The 21,467-nt window shown below is 45.9% G+C and overlaps 1 protein-coding gene and 1 long non-coding RNA gene across 7 annotated transcripts; one reads left to right on the forward strand and one right to left on the reverse strand.

Moving 5' to 3' along the window:
• Window positions 1-1,051: 1,051 nt before the first annotated feature.
• On the reverse strand, window positions 1,052-3,815 carry LOC119474114. Its single transcript, XR_005203407.1, has 3 exons — window positions 3,650-3,815; window positions 2,159-2,263; window positions 1,052-1,159 (listed from the first exon to the last, which is right to left on the reverse strand). It is a non-coding gene; the product is annotated as an uncharacterized LOC119474114 (long non-coding RNA).
• Window positions 3,302-10,154, forward strand: SOCS2 (suppressor of cytokine signaling 2). Of its 6 annotated transcripts, none has more exons than XM_017548637.2 (3): window positions 3,302-3,659; window positions 6,117-6,471; window positions 8,152-10,154. In XM_017548637.2, exons 2-3 carry the CDS (start codon window positions 6,330-6,332, stop codon window positions 8,607-8,609), a joined length of 600 nt encoding a protein of 199 aa, XP_017404126.1. In that variant the 5' UTR covers window positions 3,302-3,659; window positions 6,117-6,329; the 3' UTR covers window positions 8,610-10,154. The 6 variants fall into 6 exon arrangements, with proteins under 6 accessions (XP_017404126.1, XP_037601694.1, XP_017404124.1 ...); XM_037745766.1 differs by lacking the exon at window positions 3,302-3,659 and adding an exon at window positions 3,934-3,952; XM_017548635.2 differs by lacking the exon at window positions 3,302-3,659 and adding an exon at window positions 4,345-4,658 and having other exon boundaries at window positions 8,152-9,628.
• Window positions 10,155-21,467: the final 11,313 nt, after the last annotated feature.

Below are 21,467 nucleotides of genomic sequence, written 5' to 3' on the forward strand. Positions count from 1 at the left end.
AAAAGGCAAAGGCTAAAGAACTTGCCACGAAACTGGGTTAAATGTAAATAACTTTCTGTAAATAAAAATAATTAATGCAAAAAAAAAAAAAAAGAAAAATAATCTTGTTGGTTCTACTGGACTTGTGATACTGGACAAACCTCTATATCCAAGAGCTTGAGGCACTCCTATTGGCCCACCTGGGTCACACACTCTTCAATGAGTGCATCCCAGGATCACAGGGAGTCTCTAGGGTGCTGTGTGTGTGGTGGAGGCAGGGAGATGGCAAACTCAAAAAGGAAGAGATGATGGACACTCGAAGCCTACCTTCTGCCCACAGGTGTGTCAGACACAATTGCCAAAGGCCATCCTATTGTCTTCTTGTTCCCCTCTCCCCCAAACAAACACTGAAAAACCCTCCTGACAATTTGGCAGTAGGTCAGTGTGGAGCATTTGTCAATTCCAGTATTAGAATGTCTGCATTGCAAAACCAGAAATGTCCAGCTCTGGTTTGGCACACAGAGAAGATTTTCAAGCCTTGGCAACTCCTCAGTGCAGGCAGTGGAGGAAATGCTCCAGCTTTGTGAAAATCTTCTCCTTTTCCTCCTCATGGAGAATAACTGTTCATCACTGCAGCCATGAGCCTGCCTACTAAACAGATATGGTCTGAAAATCCGGGGACAAATGGAATCACTTCGGATACCTGTAAATTTTAAAGCCAAAGGGGTGCTCCAGGGAACCAACTACATGAAGTTCTCTGGAAGCCACAGGATGGGAGGTTTAGTGGGGGTGGAGTCGACCATTGAATTTTACATAGGCAAATGTAAGACAATCTTATCCAGAGAGAAACATCCAAACTTACTGAGATTAAGAGGATGATAGTTCAAATAACTGCTAATTGTTATTAATTGTTAAGTTCTAAAGCACTTTTCATAGATTATCTCACTTAATTCTCACAACAGCCCTGTAAGGTAGGTACCATGATTATCTCCATAAAAGGCTAAATAATTTGCCAAAAATCACATATGCAGCAGTGGTGACAGAGTGAGGATTCATACCTGGGCAGCTTAACTTTAAAGCCATGGTGCTAATGCACTCATTCATTCATCCATCCATTCATTCAATGATTATATTGGATCCCTACTGCATGGTAGGAACTATTCAAGGTGCTAAAGCACAGCTGTGAACAATGCAAGTATAAATCCATGAAGCAGAGGTAGTGAGAAAGATAGTAAGTTGGAGAAAGAAGACATAAACTAGGTTAGATGGTGATCACGATTAAGGAAAAAACTAGAGCAGAGAGGAGAGAAAAATGTGCCGGGGGAGGGTCAATTCTGAGTCAGGGAACAGGCAAAGTCTCACTAAGAAAGTGGCATTAAATAAATATTTGAGGAAGTGAGGGAGCAAACCTTGCAGCTATCTAAAAGAAGAGCATGAAAGGTGGAAGAGATAGTAAATACAAAGACCCTGAAACAGGGGCAAGGCTAATGAGTTCTAGAATTAGCAAGGAGTCCAGTGTAACTTGAACAGAGTGATCAAGGAACAGAGCAGGAGGAAATGAGGTCAGAGAGGTAAATAGAACCTGGTCTTGTAGTGTAGGATCTTGCAAGTGGCTATTAGGATTCTTTGTTTTTTTGAGACAGAGTCTCCCTCTGCCACCCAGGCTGGAGAGTGCAGTGGCTCAGTCTGGGCTCACTGCAACCTCCACCTGCCGGGTTCAAGCAATTCTCCTGCCTCAGCCTCCCAAGTAGCTGGGATTACAGGCTTGTGCCACTATGCCTAGCTAATTTTTGTATTTTTAGTAGAGACAGGGTTTCACCATGTTGGCTAGGTTGGTCACGAACTTCTGACCTCAAGTGAATCACCTGCCTTGGCCTCCCAAAGTGCTGGGGGATTACAGGTGTGAGCCACTGCCTCTGGCCATGATTTTTTTTTTTTTTTTTTTTTTTTGAGATAGCCTGGCTCTGTTCCCTAGGATGGAGTACAGAGGCATGATCTTGGCTCACTGCAACCTCCACCTCCCAGGTTCAAGCCATTCTCCTGCCTCAGCCTCCTGTGTAGCTGGGATTACAGGCATACACCACCACACCCCACTAATTTTTGTATTTTTAGTAGAGATAGGGTCTCACTATGTTGGCCAGGCTGGTCTTGAACTCCCGGCCTCAAATTATCCACCCACCTTGACCTCCCAAAGAGCTGGGATTACAGGCATAAGCCACCATGCCCAGCCTCCAGCCAGGATTCTTTTAATCAAGTGTGATGCAGCCATCAGGGTTGGAGCTTTCTAGAAAGAGAGAACAGCATGTGCCGAGGCAACAGGAGCACATAAAAAAGGAGTTGCTGGAAGATTCGTTTCAACCCACAACCAAGTAGATATTAAATTTACTTTATACAAATGTTAGGGCCGGAGCACTTTGAGAGGCTGAGGCGGGAGCATCTGTTGAGCCCAGGAGTTCAAGACCAGCCTGGCCAATAGGGTGAAAACCCATCTTTACTAAAAATACAAAAATTAGCCGGGCGTGATGGCTGGCACCTGTAATCCCAGCTACTCCGGAGGCTGAGGCAGGAGAATCACTCGAATCCGGGAGGCCAAGGCTGCAGTGAGCTGAGATCGCCCCATGGAACTCCAGCCTGGGTGATAGAGCAAGACTTGGTGCAGGCCCCTCCTTCTCCCCCTGCAACCCAATTTTAGGAATAAATACTTTTTTACTCAAGCTAAAGTGTGGGTACACCCTTCCTCTAGGATTCTCCACCAAGGAAGAAGCCATATTAGGATAATTTAGAGGTCAGTTAACCCTAGTAGACATAGTGTTTCTTAAAGGCTTGGGGCGTCAGACTGTACACAGGCTTCACATGGAATCTGATCTGTTCATTTATCCCAGTCCCTCACCCAGAACCTGAGTCTAGCCCTTCATGTTATAAAAAGAGCCAGAGGTCCAAAGAGGGTAAGTGCCTTGTGCAAAATTCTCCAACTGCTTCGTAGAGGACTTTAGGGTCCTATCAAAGGCTCTTTCTAAAAAACGAAACATGATTACGTGCACACGGCCCCAGCGTTAACAAAGCTCTTTGTTAGCTGGGAAATGCCCCCCTCCCGACTCACCAGCTTATTATGTGCATAGAGTTATCTACTGAATAGCAGGAAAGTTATTGAGAAAACCATTGGTCCCTGGCTCCAGACCCCAAGGTTGGGAGCTGGTTCACGTTTTCTCTCAGAGCCGGCAGGGGGGGCACCAGGCAAGGTTTGGAAGCCGCGCCTCCCTCCCACCCCTCCCCCTTCCTCGCCCAACTTCCCACAGCCACGGCTTCAACTAAAAGTGGCCATTGACCTTTCAAGCTTTTGAGCAGTGATGCAATAGAATAGTATTTCAAAGAAAAATGTTTATCGAAATTTTGGATCCGGTTTTCCTGTGATTGTTAATTTTTTTTTTTTTTTTTTTTTTAAGTAGGTCACATTTCAAGTAGGTCACATTTCGGGGGCGGGTGCGCAGACAAAGAGATGAGTTTCCACTAAGGCCAGGTGGCCTCCAACGAGATGGCAGGTGAGAATCCCAGGTAGGGTAGAGGTGCCGGGATCCTTCCGAATTCCCGGCCCTGGGGCGCTAGCCCTGCAGGGAATGGCAGAAACGCTCTCCGGACTGCGGGAACAGAGGCACGTCACCCAGCCCCTCACCGGCGCGCAGGTAAGGGCGCCCCCTTAGCGGTCGACGCAGGTGAGCGGGGCGGGCCGCCGGGCATACCGGAGACGTTGGAGCGGAGGAAAGGAGGAAGGGAGGTGCTGGGTGGATGCGGGTGACAACCAGCCGGAGCGCCAGGGGGAGGGGACTAAGGACGGCCGGCGCCACTTAAGGAGGCGCTGCTCTCCTGCTCGCTGCCTTCCAGGACCGCATCAAGGGGACCGCCGCCGGTCCCCGGCCGTGAGCACCGAGCCGAGCGGGGGTTCCCGGTGCCATCAATGTGTCTTAGAGACAGAGAGGTCGGTTTCCGGGGACCCACAGTCTCTCCTGCACTCACCCCCCAAATAAGCGGCCAGGAGGGTCGCGTCAAAGGGGCGCCGTCGGACTGTTTAGAGGAACCCATCCCCCGTGGCAGGCGGGACAGCTGTACTTCCCTGAACCCCGGCGCTCAGCTGGCCCGGGAAGGGGGCAGGCTCCGGCCGCCGAAACGGGGTTGACTGTGGCCGGGGACTTTTCCAGCTCGCCCCGGAGCACCCCGGGGTGTGAGGCCAGAGGCCGGCAGACCCCGGCGTGCACACTGCCCACCTTGCACCGGAGCGCTCTCAGCAGGTCTTTCCTGAAGCCTCTGTATTGCGCCCGCGCCTCTTTAAAGCGGTAGCAGGGCTCGCGGTCACGTGAGGCCGATTCCTGGAAAGTTCCTGGAAAGCGGCCTCCGCGGCAGCCGGGTGGGGCGAGAGTAGAACGCCGGCTGGGGAGGGAGGCGTGGGGCGAGGGAGGCGCGTCGGGCTGGGAAGTCGCGCGCACTGGCAGCTCCTGGGACCAACATTTAACTCTTGCCAAGTCTTGTCGCCGCCGTTGCGGCTGGCGGGCCTTGGGCTTCCCTTGAAGCATGAGCCCTCTCGCCCGCAGCCACCCTCACCGCGTGGGCCGCGGACAGTGCGCGCCGGTGACCGGGGCGCACCGCCTTAGGATCCCCCGCGCCCGCAGCTCGGGAACCCGCGGCAGGTACCGGTGGAGGGGGGGCCTGAAGGCTCCGCCCCGAGGAGAATTGCCGCGGAGGGCGGCCGGGTGCGGCCGCGTGCGCTGGGGAGCAGCGGGCCGCCTGAGCGGCGGTCGGCCTGGGCTTCTGCAGCTCGGAGCGCGGGGGAGAGAGTCTGAGCCGCGGCTCTGCCCGGCGGCCGGGCGTTGCTGCCTGCTTTCTCTGGTCCCTTCTTGGCGTCTGGAAGTGTCTGGAGTTTCTTTTTTTTAATTTTCCCTAAACTGCCATTCAAATTAATAATCCTCCTAATAACCTGATCTCCCGCTCCTCCCCACCGGCCTGCCTCCCGCCCTCGCTCTTTCCTCCTCCCCTCTCTCCTTCCCACCTCCCGGGTCGCAGCCGGAGGGAAACCCGGCTGCAGTCCCAGGGTGGGGGTGTCCCAGCCCGGAGGGGGCGTCGCCGTGCGGTGGGGGAGGGGGTCAAGGCAATGATCCTCCGGGCTTTTGTGTGCCCTCTGCGCACAGAACTCCGGCCGCCGCCGAGCGCGGGGCTGGTCGCATCCCCGTGCATCTCGTTCCCAAATTAAACGTTAACGGGGGAAACAAGGGCAGACGCCCCTCCTCTCCCAGGCCCCTCCCGGCTCCCCCCGCCCCATGTCCACTGAGGAAGCTGCCTGGCGCGGAGGCAGCGGCGGCAGTCGCGGCGGAGGTCGAGGTAAGAGCACGGCGTTGGTGGTTTCCACTTCCCGCAGCGCTCGCGACCGCCCGTTCGGCCCCGGCCTTGGTTCGGAGCCCCGCGAAGGCTGCGCGCTCGGGCGGATTCCTCGACAGCGCCGGCGGCTGCGAGAGCTGCCGCTGCCATCCTACTCCGGGAACGGCCGCCGCGGCGCCCCCAACTCCGCCCAAGCGGGCACCGGGAAGTGGGGGGAGGGGAGCAAGGAGCCTCCCGGGTGGGGATGCGGAAGTTCCCGCACCTCCGAACCCGAGGTTGGTGCCTCGGTGTCCCCCGGCTCTTTAGGGTGGAGAACCAAGTTTGTGTGGGTGCTTCTTCCCGGAGGCCTTCGGGCTGCCCAGGTGTGAGACGGGAATGCCAATTTGGGGAATGTCTCCTGCTCTTTCCTTTAAAATTTTTTCTACTTGTCCTTGACAAGGGCCTATTCCCACTAGATCTGCAGGTGACTATTTGCCCTTCCTAGGCCACCAGTCTTTGATTTCAGGGAGTGGCCCTGGGCGGGAAGACATCCTGTTCACCCTCATCCTGACCTCCACCCCCCACCTCCCTAGCCAACTTTGTGTCTTGGATCCCTGCTCTCTTTATCCTTTCTCTACAGCTGGGCCAGGGCGCTAACTGGATGCTTGGGGTTAAACGGTGCAGGAGCGTAGAGACGGAGGAGTCCCTGGGATTTTCCACGTCTATTTCCCCACCCCCACCCAGCCGCAGGGGTCCAGTTTGGACTGACCCAACCTCCCGCTTTCTCTTTGTAGGCAATCAGTGGGTGACCGCGTCTGCGAGGGACTTTGTCGTCAGTCCTCCGGGACCTGGGGAGAAAGAACCCCATCCCTTCCCTCTCTGCCACCATTTCGGACACCCCGCAGGGACTCGTTTTGGGATTCGCACTGACTTCTAGGAAGGACGCGAACACTTCTCTGACCCCAGCTCGGGCGACCACCTGTCTTTGCCGCGGTGACCCTTCTCCCATGACCCTGCGGTGCCTCGAGCCCTCCGGGAATGGCGGAGAAGGGACGGGGAGTCAGTGGGGGACCGCGGGATCGGCGGCGGAGGAGCCATCCCCGGAGGCGGCGCGTCTGGCGAAGGCCCTGCGAGAGCTCAGTCAGACAGGTAGGGAGCCGACTGGCCGCGGCACGTGCGGGAGGGGGCGCCTCCCCAAAGACGCAGCCAGCAGCCAGGAAGCGGGGCCGAGGTGGGAAGCCAAGAGTAAGATGGAAATACGTTTCCTTGCTTCCAATCTTCGCTCCAGGGTGGGGGACCGCGGAGAGCACGCTTGCAGGGTCCTGAGTCCTTGGGAATGCGTAAGGAAAGTGGTTCTCCAGGGACTCAGGCCTGGCGGAGCGCAGAGCTCGGAAGGGGCTTCTTGGAAATGGCTTCTTAGCACGCTGGAAGCTTTACTATTTTTCGCAGCAGCTCAGGGTTAGGCGGCTCGGGCTCGAACCCCAGCCGGGGAAAGCATCCGGCGCCTCCCTTTGCGCGGTGTGCAATCAGCAAGTGGGCGCCACGGGCTCCCCAGGCCCAGCGGCATCCGGCTCCCGGGCGGAGCTGCCGCTTCAGCCCAGGATCTTGGCGGCCAAGTTCAGGGACTGACACTGCCGCAAGGGCGGCTGCCTGGGCGTGGAGAGCAGGCTGCAAAGCCCCCGCCGAGCGCGGCTTTCAGGGTCGCCGAGCCCAGGGGACTGCAGGTTTCAAGTTCAGTCAGGCAATTTGCGCGGCACTCTGTCCTCTCTAAGCATCTGTAAAAAGAAAAAAAAAAAGGTAAAGTATCTGGCAAATCATTCTGGCTTTTCAGATCCGTATCCTAAAAGCTTACAGTTGTGGCACAGTTGAAATTTTGGTAGCAACATGGGGAGGGAGAGGGAAAATCTCCCTCGCTTGCGATTCCGGTCTTTCCTTGTGGGCCACGGGCTTTCCCTCCCGGGGAGGCACCGGCGGATTGCCAAGTATCCTGGTAATGGTGGGGGTGTGGGGAGCACAAATGTTCAAATTTCTTAAACATAGACGATCTTTGAGCCTCCTTAGAAAGCAGCATGGGCCGGGGAGGTGGTGCAGACAAATGAAATCGAGAATGCAGGGGAGACCAATGGTTGTGATTGGATTTGGATTAGGGCAAAGTCCAAAAGTTTAGGGAAGATTGTACACTTGAAGTAGTAATTATCACTTGGGACTTCCCATTTCTCAGTGACTGATAAGGTAGTCATAAAGCAGCGAACAGAAGCTATTGTACTAGAACTGTGCTTTTACAACAAGTACATAGCAGTGCTTTCTACAGAGCAGGCTGTTCACAGCAGACTCTGCAGTTTCTTTTTGAGGGTGGCACCAACCATCCAAAAAAGTTGCTTCTGTTTTTACTCCAGTTAAATTACAGGAGTTGGGATTTTCACTTTTTAAAGGGCACGGCTTTAATTTCTAACTTCTGATGTATTTCTAATTTACTTAAATCTTTATTTTACTGAAATAGAGTTAAAAGTATCATGCTTCATCAGCCAGTGTGGCATGCTGCAAATGTTCTTTTGGTTCATTAGAAGAAAATTTTAAGAAGAGCTTCAGAAAGTTATTTTTTACAAAAGAAAGAAAGAAAACTGGCTTGCCGTTTGTGTTTGCAAAATGGACCAAAATTTTTATTAAATTTCTACCGAAAGTATTTGTGGTGGCCCCTGGTAAACTATCACTCACACAACTTTGTTTTTTAGAGCTAAAAAATTATTGCCAATTACTTGCTCTGTTCTAAAAATTATTATAATAACAGTTTTACCCTCTTTTCTTTTCCTTTTTGAACAAAAACCCCAGGATGGTACTGGGGAAGTATGACTGTTAATGAAGCCAAAGAGAAATTAAAAGAGGCACCAGAAGGAACTTTCTTGATTAGAGATAGCTCGCATTCAGACTACCTACTAACAATATCTGTTAAAACATCAGCTGGACCAACTAATCTTCGAATCGAATACCAAGAGGGGAAATTCAGATTGGACTCTATCGTATGTGTCAAGTCCAAGCTTAAACAATTTGACAGTGTGGTTCATCTGATCGACTACTATGTTCAGATGTGCAAGGATAAGCGGACAGGTCCAGAAGCCCCCCGGAACGGCACTGTTCACCTTTATCTGACCAAACCTCTCTACACGTCAGCACCATCTCTGCAGCATCTCTGTAGGCTCACCATTAACAAATGTACTGGTGCCATCTGGGGATTGCCTTTACCGACGAGACTAAAAGATTACTTGGAAGAATATAAATTCCAGGTATAAGTGTTTCTCTTTTTTTTAAACATGTCTCACACAGAGTATCTCCGAATGCAGCTATGTAAAAGAGAACCAAAACTTGAGAGCTCTGGATAACTATATGGAATGCTTTCTAAGAATGGCTGAAGCTAATCTAATTTAAATGCGTGAAGAGGTAGCTAGGTGTTTAAAGTTCCTCCAGATACTTTACCTGAGTGATGCTTCGCTTTCTAAGGCTGACCAAGACCAGTGGATCTTTTTAGATTAAAAATAAAATGTCCCATGTAAAGGCCCAGGCGCGTTTTATCAGAATGCCTTGCCTTCTTAGGTTCCTTTCTGTGAGGTCAAAGGTCCAGGCTCCAGTAGGAGAGAAGGAGCTCCTCATAGGAATCCTGAAGTGGGAGGAACCAAGCTGATACAGGCTTCACTGCAATTTGATGTGCCTGCTGATCAGAGTCTCTTTTGGGCATTTTATATTTTGCATTCTGATGTACCTACGAGTTTTGTTAAACAGATTATGTGTATATTTACCCCACTTTATGCAATTAACCAAATCAACCAAAAAAAATGACCATGAAGTCCTGTATTTGTCTTTTTACTACATGTATGAACTCTCCTGTGAATGAGTACTGTAGTAATCCATTTTAAGGGAGCCTTATTTGAAATATTTCAAACTGGTGCAAATGGAAAAGGCTTTCTCTTTTCCTTTAAGGCTAAAGACAAGAATGTCATGCTATACAGGTGCAACTCAATCCCTGTTAATAAAAACCAATGTAGGTATAGGCATTTTACCCTTTGAAATAGCTGTGTCCCAACCTGTTGCCATTGATTTTTTGGAAATGGCTTTAGAATTCTAATTTCCAGGTTGTCCTTGAATTGTCTAACCATGGACATAAACAGTTGTCTCCCTTCTACTATGTAGAATATTTTGACTTAATTTTCTTCCAGATACAGGGGGATACCTGCCTGTTCTTCAAAGTGTTTATTTACTGCTGTTACTATTTGATTAGAATGTATTAAATAAAAAAAAAAACTGATTTCTACAAGTTGCACTTAATTATTTTGAGTTCTAGAGAAGGTACACGTTTATGGTAATAGAAGATTGCCATCAAAACTTATGTCAAGTGAAATAAGCCAAATATTCCACAAGAGGTAGAACATTACTTACCCTTCTCTAAAGTTATGGGCTGTACTTGCCCCGTTGGCAATTTAGAAAGCATGGTTTAGAAACTGCAGGAATTGCCAAGTGGCCTGGTCTTTTAGTTTGAGTAGGCGTAACACTGATGTCCTCTGTGTTCCCAAAAACATGGTTTAGAAATTACAAACATTATGACATGGCCAGTTGAGCAGGCATAATACTAAAGAAAAATACAGTTTTATGACCACTTATTTTTTGCTGTGTAGTCTGCATAATTGTTATAAATGTACCATCTTTTCTGGAGGCCAGACATTATTCATTTCACTGCCTTTAAAAATTTCCTGCCTAGCTATAATACCATGATGTGTCACCAGAAAGGTGGACCCTGTGTGAATGAGAAAATTCAGTTATAAATCACAATAAAACCTGCTTACTGCATATCTTATCTTATTTTCATGAAGAAGTTGAAAAACAGTTTTGTGTCTGGCAGGAAACATACTATGGATATCCAACCAGGGCCAAACACAAAAGATTGCTAGGTGTGCCTTAGGAAGAGTTTATCTGTGGCCTAAAACTTAAAGAAAAGCTAGACTTTCAGGGTTGGATCTATGATGGGGCCATGACCGTTTCATTAGGATGTTCAGGATCTGGGCTTCATTCACCCTTTTTCTCCCACTGACAGCATCTGTTTAGTGTTCCATGTTTGATTTTTCTGGCAAAACTTCTACATGATCAATGCCAAGGGGCTTTGTGGAATTTCTTAAAGGTCTTTTGCATTTCTATTGTCACTGTTTTGAACACTGTATTTCTCAGTTACCAGGACCTGGGGAGGCAGTTGTGGGGCATGAGTACCCGTGAAATTGGAAAGAGTTCCGAGTTATTGCTCGCAAGTGACTAATAATGAGAACGCCGGAGGATGACACAAACACCTCTGGATTGGCCATGAAACCTACTGCCTTATGTTTCAATCTTCTGTATTCCAAATAAGTTGCTAAACATCAGGAGACAATTATTTTTGGTTTTGTTTTTTATGATGACGGACATTTATGTAGTGAGTTTATTGTGAGCCAGGTTCTTACTTGGCACTTGTATTATCTCATTTAATTTTCCCAAGAATGGAATGAGTAAAGTACAATGATAATAGGAGGTTCACCTCCTGATGTGTGAGTCAAGAGGCATTCCAGGAATATCCTACCTTTTTTTTTTTTTTTTTTTAAGGGAAAGGAATTGGGAAGAGCAAATTGCTGCTGGAAATTTCTACATTGATCCAGACAAACAAGTTAGAGCAGGCTGTAAAAAGAACCCTTGGTCTTTTTATTGCTGCTTCAACCAGATCAACTGGAAAAAGTATAGATACCTTAATTAGCACTGAGCTCTTGGGGATTCTAGTCAGCCTGGCCCAGCGGTATTTTTTCCCTGAACATGCCTGAAAGGGGAGCTCATAATGACTGCTGTGCAGGTGGGTGGGGAGGAGGTTTCCCATTTTACTTAGTGGCTGGTCATGCCAGTTACCGATTGTTGGTAGCCCCATTTTATACATGGTGGAACAAAAAGTACATTTGTCTAAATTATCCTCAGCAAAGCCTGGAAGAGTATCCAGTGTTTTCTCCCAATGCAGAGCACTTTAGGGCATTAGTGACGATATTTAATATTATTCTGTTATTGAAGAATATAGTATAGAGCACTTATATATCCCCAAACTCTGAAAGTATTTTGACTGAAGTTTCTGTTCTGGGCAGAGATGAGCAGTGCAGTTTTTCATGACCATCAACAGTGAGCAGTGGTGATTGCTTTTTAGGGACTTGGAAATTTTCTGGAACTTTGGATAGTGGAGAAAAAGGCAATTCAGCTTATGAGCTGAGAGGTCTTTTTCGTGTGTCAGTAAGAAGGTCTTGACTTCATAATAATTATGTAATCCAAATAGGTAACAGAATGGGACAGTTGTTTGAGAGTGTTTATTTTCTTGGGAAGGACTTTCTCTGCTTTTAGAAAATTGTACCCTGTTAGGAGACTAAGAGACAGAGACATCATGGTCATCAAATAATCCAAGGGATGGAATGTCCTGAGATCCGACCGTGCCCTTCTCAGTTGTGAGTTTAGGCACAGGGTAGGGGGGGTTTGAGCGGCTGTGGTTAGCTCTAACAGCTGGGCTGCAGTCTCTGTCTCTAAGTGGCCCTTCCTACCCTTTAGAGCAAAACAATGTTGTTGTATGCCTTTCATTTACTTTAGAGTCTTCTGTATTCTCCTTTCCCAGTTTTTAAAATTTCCTAGAATTTTAAAGCTTGAAGCCACTTTTCAGATCACGTATTTCATGGATTTTATGGAAGACTTTCGGATCCAGAGGGGCTGGGAGATTTGCATGCACACCCACACACACACACACACACACACACACACACACCCCAGCCAATCAATGACAGAGCCAGGATTCAAACGCAGATATTTTAGTCTTACGATTACTATTTGTAAAAGTTGCACACATCTACCCTTTGTTAAAGTTGCCCAGACCCTTTGCTCTCCTGCAAGCCCTACAGTTCTCTTAACATCATATTTTTCTTCTGCTGGGACTCAGAAGCCAGGCCTGTGGAATACCCTGTGGGCTAATTCCAGTTTTTGGCCTTCTCTACCCAATTTTGAAAAGTCTGCCTCTGCTGGGTTTCATGATGTCTTGATTCACGTTCATTTTTTTGTTAATTTTAACTGCTTAACATTTCTGATCTATTTGCTGTTTTAAAATCCGAAACCTCCAATCCATGTTGTTTGATGATCTCATTTCTACCTCCACCAGATGTGACTCACACCCAGCCACAATGCCCAGTCCACTGCCCACCCTCCTGTCCTTACCAGCAGGATCCATTTTTGCTTTTGTCTGCTCACGGTCATAGTGGCATAGTTAATTCCTGCCTTACTTTCTCTCATTTCTATCATAAAGTTGCCCTTGACTCATCTAACACAGCCCTTCTGGCATGATACTCCAGTGAAACAGGATAATTATACTCTCCTTGAGTTGGGTAATTGAATGATTTAAAATACCTTAAGATTAAATCTCTTTGTATCTCTCTCTGGTTTCATTCAGGTTGTGAAGCAAGTAGCCAGCGCCAAATGTCACACTTTTCTTATGGATGTTTTCTAAAATCGACTTATTTTTTAAGTATGGCGGGTTCCTTTTTCAGTGTTAAGTTGACCTTCATTTGCACGGAATGAAAATGCCCTTCATTCCTTTGCTTCTGCTGTACGTCTATATGTCTATACGGAAGAATGATTCTGTGAGACTTTTGTTTCATTTTTTCATATGCATGGTTCTGATATTCTCGTCTTCACATATTTTTTATTTTCCTAACTTTTCCTCTGTGTGGCTTGAGTTCAGAGAACTTTATTACTAAGGTAATAAAGGTAACAGTTATTGTTAGAGTGGCCTCTAAAAGTCCTGGGGTCTCCAGTGTCTGAAGTCACGGAGCACAGCTGGCATTCTACCTATCTCTTCCTGAGCTTTGTCAGCAAGGGAGGCTAGATCAGCTAAGCGTGCCACAGAGAATAGGGCTTACTTCAATAAACATGTCTTTATAAAGATAAAACTAACTGCTTTCATAGACAACTCTCACTTTGACTCACATCCTTAACTTACAGGCATTCTGACTTGCCCTAAATCAAGAGTATATTTTGTGATATATTATTCATGTGGCTTTGCCTCTCTCAGAGAAAGGCTTGCCAGAGTCATAGTGAGAGTGAGGAAAATATCGCCAGCCACTTTCTTCTCCTGTCTCAGCATAAATGCCACCCAAGGAGGCCCCTTGCCATGGCGGGGTGAGACTTTTTCACCACTTAAACCATCATAGAACTTCATAAAATTTTTCTACATCGCCCCAGTTTCCTACAGTGTTAAAGATAAAAATTTCTTTTTTTTGCTAAGCATTTTTTCTCTTCCCTTCCTTTTTCCCATTTAGTGTTTGGTCCAGAATGCTGCTGTGATCTTTAACATTCAGAAAAATCCATGTTAGCTGGGTGCGGTGGCTCACAGCTGCAATCCCAGCACTTTGGGAGGCTGAGGTGGGTGGATCACCTGAGGTCGGGAGTTCAAGACCAGCCTGGCCAAAATGGCGAAACCATGTTTTAGTAGAAACCACGCTTCTACTAAAAATACAAAAATTAGCCAGGCGTGGTGGTGTGTGCCTGTAGTCCCAGCTACTTGGGAGGCTGAGGCAGGAGAATTGCTTTAACCTGGGATGTGGAGGTTGCTATGAGTGGTGATCTCGCCACTGCACTCCAACCTGGGCAACGGAGTGAGACTATGTCTTAAAAAAAAAGAAAGAAAAGACAAGAAAAAAGTCCATGTTTGAGAAACAGAGAAAGTTGTTTGACCTCCCATTTTAACATCCCTTCTGCCATCTTGATGAACTTGACCCATCTTAGGTTTCCAGCATAGCTTATTTCTCTTCATTTTTATTTCTAGGTTGTGGCCATCAATTCTATATTTGGTCAGAAAGTGCTTTTGTATTTTGCATATTTGATTAGAGAATCTGCTGTTAATTATCTGTAGGAATAAGAGGCAGAGAGAATGGGGAATAATAGAAGCCCATAAACACATCTGACCAATAGTTTTGACTTCCTCGCCATTCTTTCTCCTTTGCTAGAACCACTGACAGAAAAGACGGCTGCTTCTCTGAATCTCATTTTATTTTCCTTGTCCATCATGTGATAGGGATGTTAATATGCAACAAGCTGGCTAAAAAATATATCAATAGAGAAAAGTAAGGGACATAGAGCATCAGTAGTGTGCCGAGCCTCCTGATAGCCAATTATTAAATACTTAGAGATTTTGTGAGCCAAATCATTATGCATAAATTATTAATAGATTGGAATCAGCCATGCTGGGATTATTACAACACAGAAACTGGCAGACGCTATAAATTAAGACACTCGCCTTACCACCACCAGATAGCTGATTTAACAACATAGCACTGATCTAGGTATTATGTCTCCCTCAATAATTGATACCTCATTAGGGTAAGATCAATTTATTTGTAGCCTCTTTTAGAGCAAGCCCAGTGCTTAAAGCAGAGTAGGAGTGAACAATTCGAGAAATTATTTCTTCTTTCTAATGTGCATCAATCCTATCTTGGGCTACATTGCCTTGTACTGTGGATCAGGGCGTCTCTTGAGTCTGTGCCTTTTTCTAGTTACTCTGTGGTATCTGTAGCTACCTTTTCAGTTTCTTGGTAGGAAGATTTTGGGCAATCTAAAAATCATGCAATCATGGTGTACAACAACTCTTAGCTCTGATAGATCAGGGCCTCGTTTTTCCTTTTAGCTTCATTCATTCATCTCATTAGTTTTCTCACTTTTTTCTTCCTCCCTCCTTTCTCACCTGCTTTCCTCCCTCCTCTCCTTTCTGCCAACTTTTATTGAATGTCTACTGTATTATTCAACAGGAATACCAAGACAAGTAGGAAGTGTTCTTTCATTGAGGGAGCTCTTAGAGACTAAGAAGTGATGGAGAGGAGGGGGACTAACATTTATTAAACAGTCTACTATATCCCATACCCTGCTTAGTCATTGCATTTAATCCTCATAACAACCTGATGAGGTATGTTTGACCCTCATTTATTCCAAACAAAACAGAAACTTAGGTAAAATATCCTGCCCAGTAAGCAGGGAAGTCATGAATCAAATCCGGGTTCTGCATCACAGGATGCCGTATTGTATAGGAGCTGTAACTACATGAATAACTTATTGTAAAAAGTATTGCCAAAGGCAGTGTAGTTACCTTGTGGACAGGGTGCCATCGACCTGCTTTGAGGGTTTACAGAAAACGGACCCCCAGAAGAAGGTATCTTGTGTCTGAATGTTGATTGGTTGGAAGGAGTCCTCAGACCTGCTGAGTGAGGAAGATCTTTTGGCTAAAAGGTTGAAGAAGAGGTAGAGGTGAGGCTTGTGGGAGGTGCTGTCTGAGGGTGGCTTGGGGCAGATCTTGCAAGCCTTGCTGAAAACCTTTTTATCCTGAGGACAGTAGGAAGCAGATTTCAGCTTTTTTAAATGGGTTGTGGGGGGACAACATAACTAGGTTTGTGTTTTATATCACCCCTCTGGAGGTCCTTTGGAAAAATGGCTTGGAACAAAGCAAGGGCAGAGTGAGGGAGACTGGTGAGGTGTGAGGTGGGTAGGAGGGAGGTAGTCACTTGTGAGAAGATGGGGGAAGGGTCAGACATTGACTCTCCTTCCTTGGCTGCAGGCTCAGATTTGCCCTGGAGTTTGGGGCTTTGAGTCGCACAGGTTGCTCGCTTCCCTTTGAGGACCAGCTACCACTTTGGGCAAGTTGGGGTAATGCATAGATTCTGTTTTCAGGAAAGCAAGAAGTCATGGTGCAGTGGACACAACCCTGAACTAGGAATTGGAAAACTTAGGGTCCATTTCTGGTTCTCTGACCTTGGGCCACACATTGAATCTCTGTTATCTGTAAATTGAAGAGCTTGGAGCCTTCATAATTTTTGGTCCTTTCCAAGTAGCTCCCCATCTGCCCAGATGTGAGAGCACACTGGGGTGGGAGTGCTCAGAGGAGAGGCGGGCCCTACATTTCTGTAGAGTCTCAGTTTCTACTTAGATTGTAGTATAGATTTTACCTCTATGCCACAATATATTCTCATTTATTTTGAAAATATGCTTCCTTCTGAAGTCTGGATTTTTTTCACAGCTGGCTGTTTTTTATTCTGGTTAGAAGAATTGTGTGTTTTCTTTTAGCTATGGATCTTTGAGCACTACCTTATAATCGCAGAGTTTGGACTTGGGTTTTGAGATCTTGGTTGTGATGGAGAAACAGGAATGTGGTGTGTGCCAGCCATCATCATCATCACAGCCCTTTGGATGAATTTTCATTATCAAAGGACCTGGAGGGCTGTCTTTGCTATGCTCCCTGGCTAGTGTAAAGATGTGTTCCCAGAAGATGACGGGCATAGGATGTGTTTTTGCAAGTCCTTTTTCCCATTTACATAGATTATTCTTATTTCCAATTGATCCTTAGTAGATTAGTGCCGTTGAGCTTTATTTTCATCTGTCAAGCAATTAAGAAAAAAAGTAAAGGAGACAAAAAAGCTGTAATATACTAAGGAAATTCTTAGATTCTTTGGTAACATTAAAAGAATCTTGGTGCATGAATGATCCTGCCCCAGTCTATCCATCTTGCATATTTCGGTTTTCCTGGATCTGTCTTAAAGTGGGGCACATTTCTGGTCTTGGTAGGCAAGGAGGAGGGTTGGGGTAATCAGCTGTCTCAAACAGAGGTACATCCTTAAGCCTGGTAATGGCTGAAAGCCCCCCAGAGATCCAGTTTGTAGCTGCTTTGGGTAGGCCATGGGATTTATTATGTCCAAGGCATGACAGTGAGGCAACCATTCTATAACAAACCAACCCTGGGCTTCCAGAAGACTGGAAAAAGCTAGAATATTTACTAATGCCAGGCATTGCATTTGACACTTTACAAGTATGACCTCATTGAAAGCTCCTGACAAACCTCTAAAGTGGATTCTGCTTTTATGTCCACTTGAGAGACAAGGAGATTGCCACCTAGATAGATTAAATGATTTAATAGTGTCAAAAGACAAAATCACAACAATTTCTCTTAAAGATCTTAATTACCTTTATTTGCAATTCTAGAATTGGGAAACTCTTGATTCTGTAAAATGGAGTAAGTGTTCCAAAGAGCTGAGCAGAAGAGGTTGGTTTTACAAGCAGAGAAGAGCTGAAGAAAGCAAAAACAGAACACAGAGCAGATTGGTCCTTTCAAAGTTAAGTTCCTTGTAAGGTGGGGACAGGGAGACAGAACAATAGAAAAGTAACTGATTGGTTAGCATCAGGTTACTACAGGTCACTTTTTTGTAAGGATTACAGTAGAGGGAACTTCATTATCATGTTGATTGAAACTAGCCTGCGTGGGAAATTAGGCTATCTCTCTCTGGATTTCTCAGAAGGTCAGATAACAACTTAGTTTCAGTTTGGTAAAAACCTCAGCTTGGCTGACTCCATTTTGATTAGATTAGATTTTGGGGTCTAGTGCAGGACCTTAGTCCAAAACAGTGACCTTCTATAATTTTTATTTAACAGGAGGGAAACCTGAGATTTGAATTCAAGCCACTCTAACTCAAAAGCCACGGTTTTCCCACTCTTCTGTTCACTTTCTCAATAAGCTTATTGTGCTCTGATGCCTGCAGCCAGCATGTACCTCAGTGTTGTCCGCTAGTCACGTGTAGTTAATATTTCATCATGTGGTTAATATTAAAAGGGTTATGTCTGTCCAATTTGTAATGATGCTATTATTGGGAGTTTGATTTCAGAAGTAATACAAGATCTGCCTAAATCCTGATCATCCAGCTTGGAAGAGTCCCTGACATCTGAATTTACACCTTTTCCTCCCTTCTTCTTCTTCTTCTTCTTTTTTTTTTTTTTTTGAGACAGAATTTTGCTTTTGTTGCCCAGGCTGGCGTCCAATGGCGCGATCTCAGCTCACTGCAAACTCCACCTCCCGGGTTCAAGCGAGTCTCTTGCCTCAGCCTCCCGAGTAGCTAGGACTACAGGTGCCCGCCACCATGCCCAACTAATTTTTGTATTTTTGTAGAGGTGGAGTTTCACCGTGGTGGCCAGGCTGGTCTCTAGCTCCTGACTTCAGGTGATCCCCCCATCTCATTTTCCCAAAGTGCTGGGATTACAGGTGTGAGACATCGCGCCTGGCCCTTCTCCCTTCTTTTATTCTCTTTTAGGTGTCTATCTGGTGCAACCATAACCCACAAGCTCTTTTCTATCATTCCTTTCCTTTCTCCGGAGGTAAATTTTATAAATGATGTGTCTGTCATAATAGCCAGTTTATGTTGGAGAACAAACAACCCTAAACTCTCAGTGGTTTAGAACAACAAAGGTTTCACTTGGGAGGTGGAGGTGGGCGGATGACCTGAGGTCAGGAGTTTGAAACCAGCCTGGCCAACATGGTGAAACTGCATCTCTACTAAAAATACAAAAATTAGCCGGGTGTGGCGGCGGGCGCCTGTAATCCCAGCTACTCAGGGAGGCTGAGGCACAAGAATCACTTGAACCCAGGAGGCAGAGGTTGCAGTGAGGCAAGATCATGCCACTGCACTCCAGCCTGGGTGACAGTACAAGACTCTATCTAAAAACAAACAAACAAAAAGGTTTCTACATCTATACACATCTGTCATGTTCATCAGGGAGGCTCTTTCAGCTACTCAGAACCAGGCTGATGAACCAGCTGCAGCACCTCCTCAAATAGCTGGTCTGAGGTGCTGAGCCAATGGGCAAGGAGAATCAGAGGATCTCTTATTTGTGTTTAAATGCCCTGTCACCTGCTCCTGACTGATTGGCCAGAACTCTGTAAAATAGTGCCACCTAACCATAAGGGGGCCAGGAAGCACAGTTCTCTCCTGTGCCAAGGAGGAGAGAAGCAGTAATGTGTGGTGAGTGGTGTGGTGTAACCACATATACCATGCCACATATATCCTGCTTCCTTCTTTTTTTTCTGCCTAACTTGGCAAATCTGACCTCAGGTAAACTTTATACGACACACATAGCCTCTTTAATTCCATCCTTCGCCTTTGTCTTCCAGATGTTTTTCAGGTACTGCAAAACAGTGTCTCTCCTTTGTGTAAGCCAAAAGGAAAGATCTCAATTCTTGAAATGAAATTATACATAATTTGTCCCCCAGTATCTTTGGGGATTGGTCCTAGGACTCCCACCCCCACCCTCCCCCCAGCCCACCGAGGGTACTAAAATCCGAAGATGCTCAAGTCTCATATGAAATGGTGTAGTATCTGCATATAACTTGCATACATCCTCCCATATACCTTAAATCATTTCTAAATTACTTATAATAACTAATGCAATGTAAATGCTATGTAAATAGTTGTTATATTGTATTTTAAAGATTTGTATTATTTATTATTGTATTGTTACTTTTTATTGCTTTTTTTCCCCCCAAAATATTTTTGTCCTGTGGCTGGTTGGATCTATGGACGGGAAATCCTCAGATACAGAGGACTGACCATATTAAAGAGCTAGGACTACTAACCTCAAAAAGTCTGAATGCCTGGAAGTTCCTTCTGATTTTCACAAACATCTCTTGGGCTTCCTCACTTGCTAAAAGTAAACCTGTCATTTCTCCAGTGTCAATATTCAAGATAAATAAATGACGTTCACATTCACGCCTATTGTTTACTGTTTTGCTTAACTGACTATATTGCAATAATATTAAATAGTATTATTTTCTACCAGTTTTCAATCAAACATGAAGCTTTTCAGGCACATTACAGAGTAAATGGACTTTGTGTGATAAATCTGGTACCTAAGCACCAATTTTAGTTTGCTTCTGAGGGAAATTATATTGGAAATTCCAGACAACTGGTTTGCAAACCCTGTTTTAGAATGCAACCTCTTTCTAGGATGAGGTCTTTTTCTGTAGCAGATTTCTGTATAACAAAAATACCAGAATAAATGCTGTGTTTTAATGGATAATTATGCTCTACTACATTCGCGGGTCACTATCTCTGAAAGAAATAGAGTACGAAAAATGTACTTAACTTACAACTCTACTGAACACAATTTAATTTTTCTTCATTTCAGTTTTTCTACACTAACCCAGACTGAAATTTTGCATCATCTTTAACTTCTCCCTCTTCGTATTTATTTCCTTCATTTATTTAGTTATTTATTTATTCAGTCATTCATTCACTCATTTAATAAATATTTACTGAGCATCTACTTGTGATAGTCATAAGGCAAGATTCTGGGGAAAGTTAAAAAACACAGTTCCTGGCTGTGCACAATGGCTCACGCCTGTAATCCCAGCACTTTGGGAGGCCGAGATGGGCAGATCATTTGAGGCCAGGAGTTCAAGACCAGCCTGGCCAACATGGCAAAACCCCATTTCTACTAAAATTACAAAAATTCACCAGGTGTGGTGGTATGCACCTGTAATCTCAGCTACTTTGGAGGCTGAGGCATGAGAATCACTTGAACCCAGGACGCGGAGGCTACAGTGAGCTGAAATCAGCACTACTGCATTCCTGCCTGGGCGACACAGTGAGACTGTCTCAAACAAAAAACAAAAACAAAAAACACAGTTCCTGACCTCAGGGAGATTCTGTACTGTAGCAGAGAAACACAAAAGCCAGCAATGCCAGGATACATGGTACAATAAGATAATGGCTACAACAGAGGTCTCTACAAACAGCAGCTGAGCAGAGAAAACCTATCTGGAGCTGCTTCGAGTCAAGAAAAACATCAGAGAGGAGGCAGCTTTTGATCTAAGACTTAAAAAATGAGTTGGCCTGGCCAAAAAGCCAGGCAAGGCAGTTCCAAGTTGAGCAGACCACAGGAAGGTATGAGAGAACACAGTTTGTTCCTCTACGTTCTACCATTGTGGGTGGAGAGTCAAATGCAAAAGAGGAAACCAGTCAGGAGATAAGCCTGAGTTGATGGGCAGGGAACTGAGCACTCAGGGCTTTGCCTGCCTTTCAAAAGAGTTTGTATTTTACCTGGGCAGTGAAGGAGCTATTAAAGGCTTTTGAACAGAGTGACCTCATTAGATTTGGTGGCAATGTGGAGGCTGCTCTGGAGGGACATAACCCAAAATCAGGGCTTCTGAACTTTATCCCCAGATTTGCAAGGGACCCATGGATGAGATGTCTGGGATCTGTGAACTTGGATTGAAAAAAAGGGACACTGTCACTGTCACTAGCCTCTAAATTGAC

Source organism: Cebus imitator, unplaced genomic scaffold, assembly GCF_001604975.1.
Source record: "Cebus imitator isolate Cc_AM_T3 unplaced genomic scaffold, Cebus_imitator-1.0 Scaffold212, whole genome shotgun sequence".
In the NCBI taxonomy this organism is placed as follows: domain Eukaryota; kingdom Metazoa; phylum Chordata; class Mammalia; order Primates; family Cebidae; genus Cebus; species Cebus imitator.

Bases quoted from the DNA above. Each gene is read 5' to 3' on its own strand.
- SOCS2 (XM_017548637.2), top strand. From the start codon at position 6,330: ATGACCCTGCGGTGCCTCGAGCCCTCCGGGAATGGCGGAGAAGGGACG. The intron at 6,472-8,151 runs GTAGGGAGCCGA...CAAAAACCCCAG, and splicing joins GCGAGAGCTCAGTCAGACAG to GATGGTACTGGGGAAGTATG.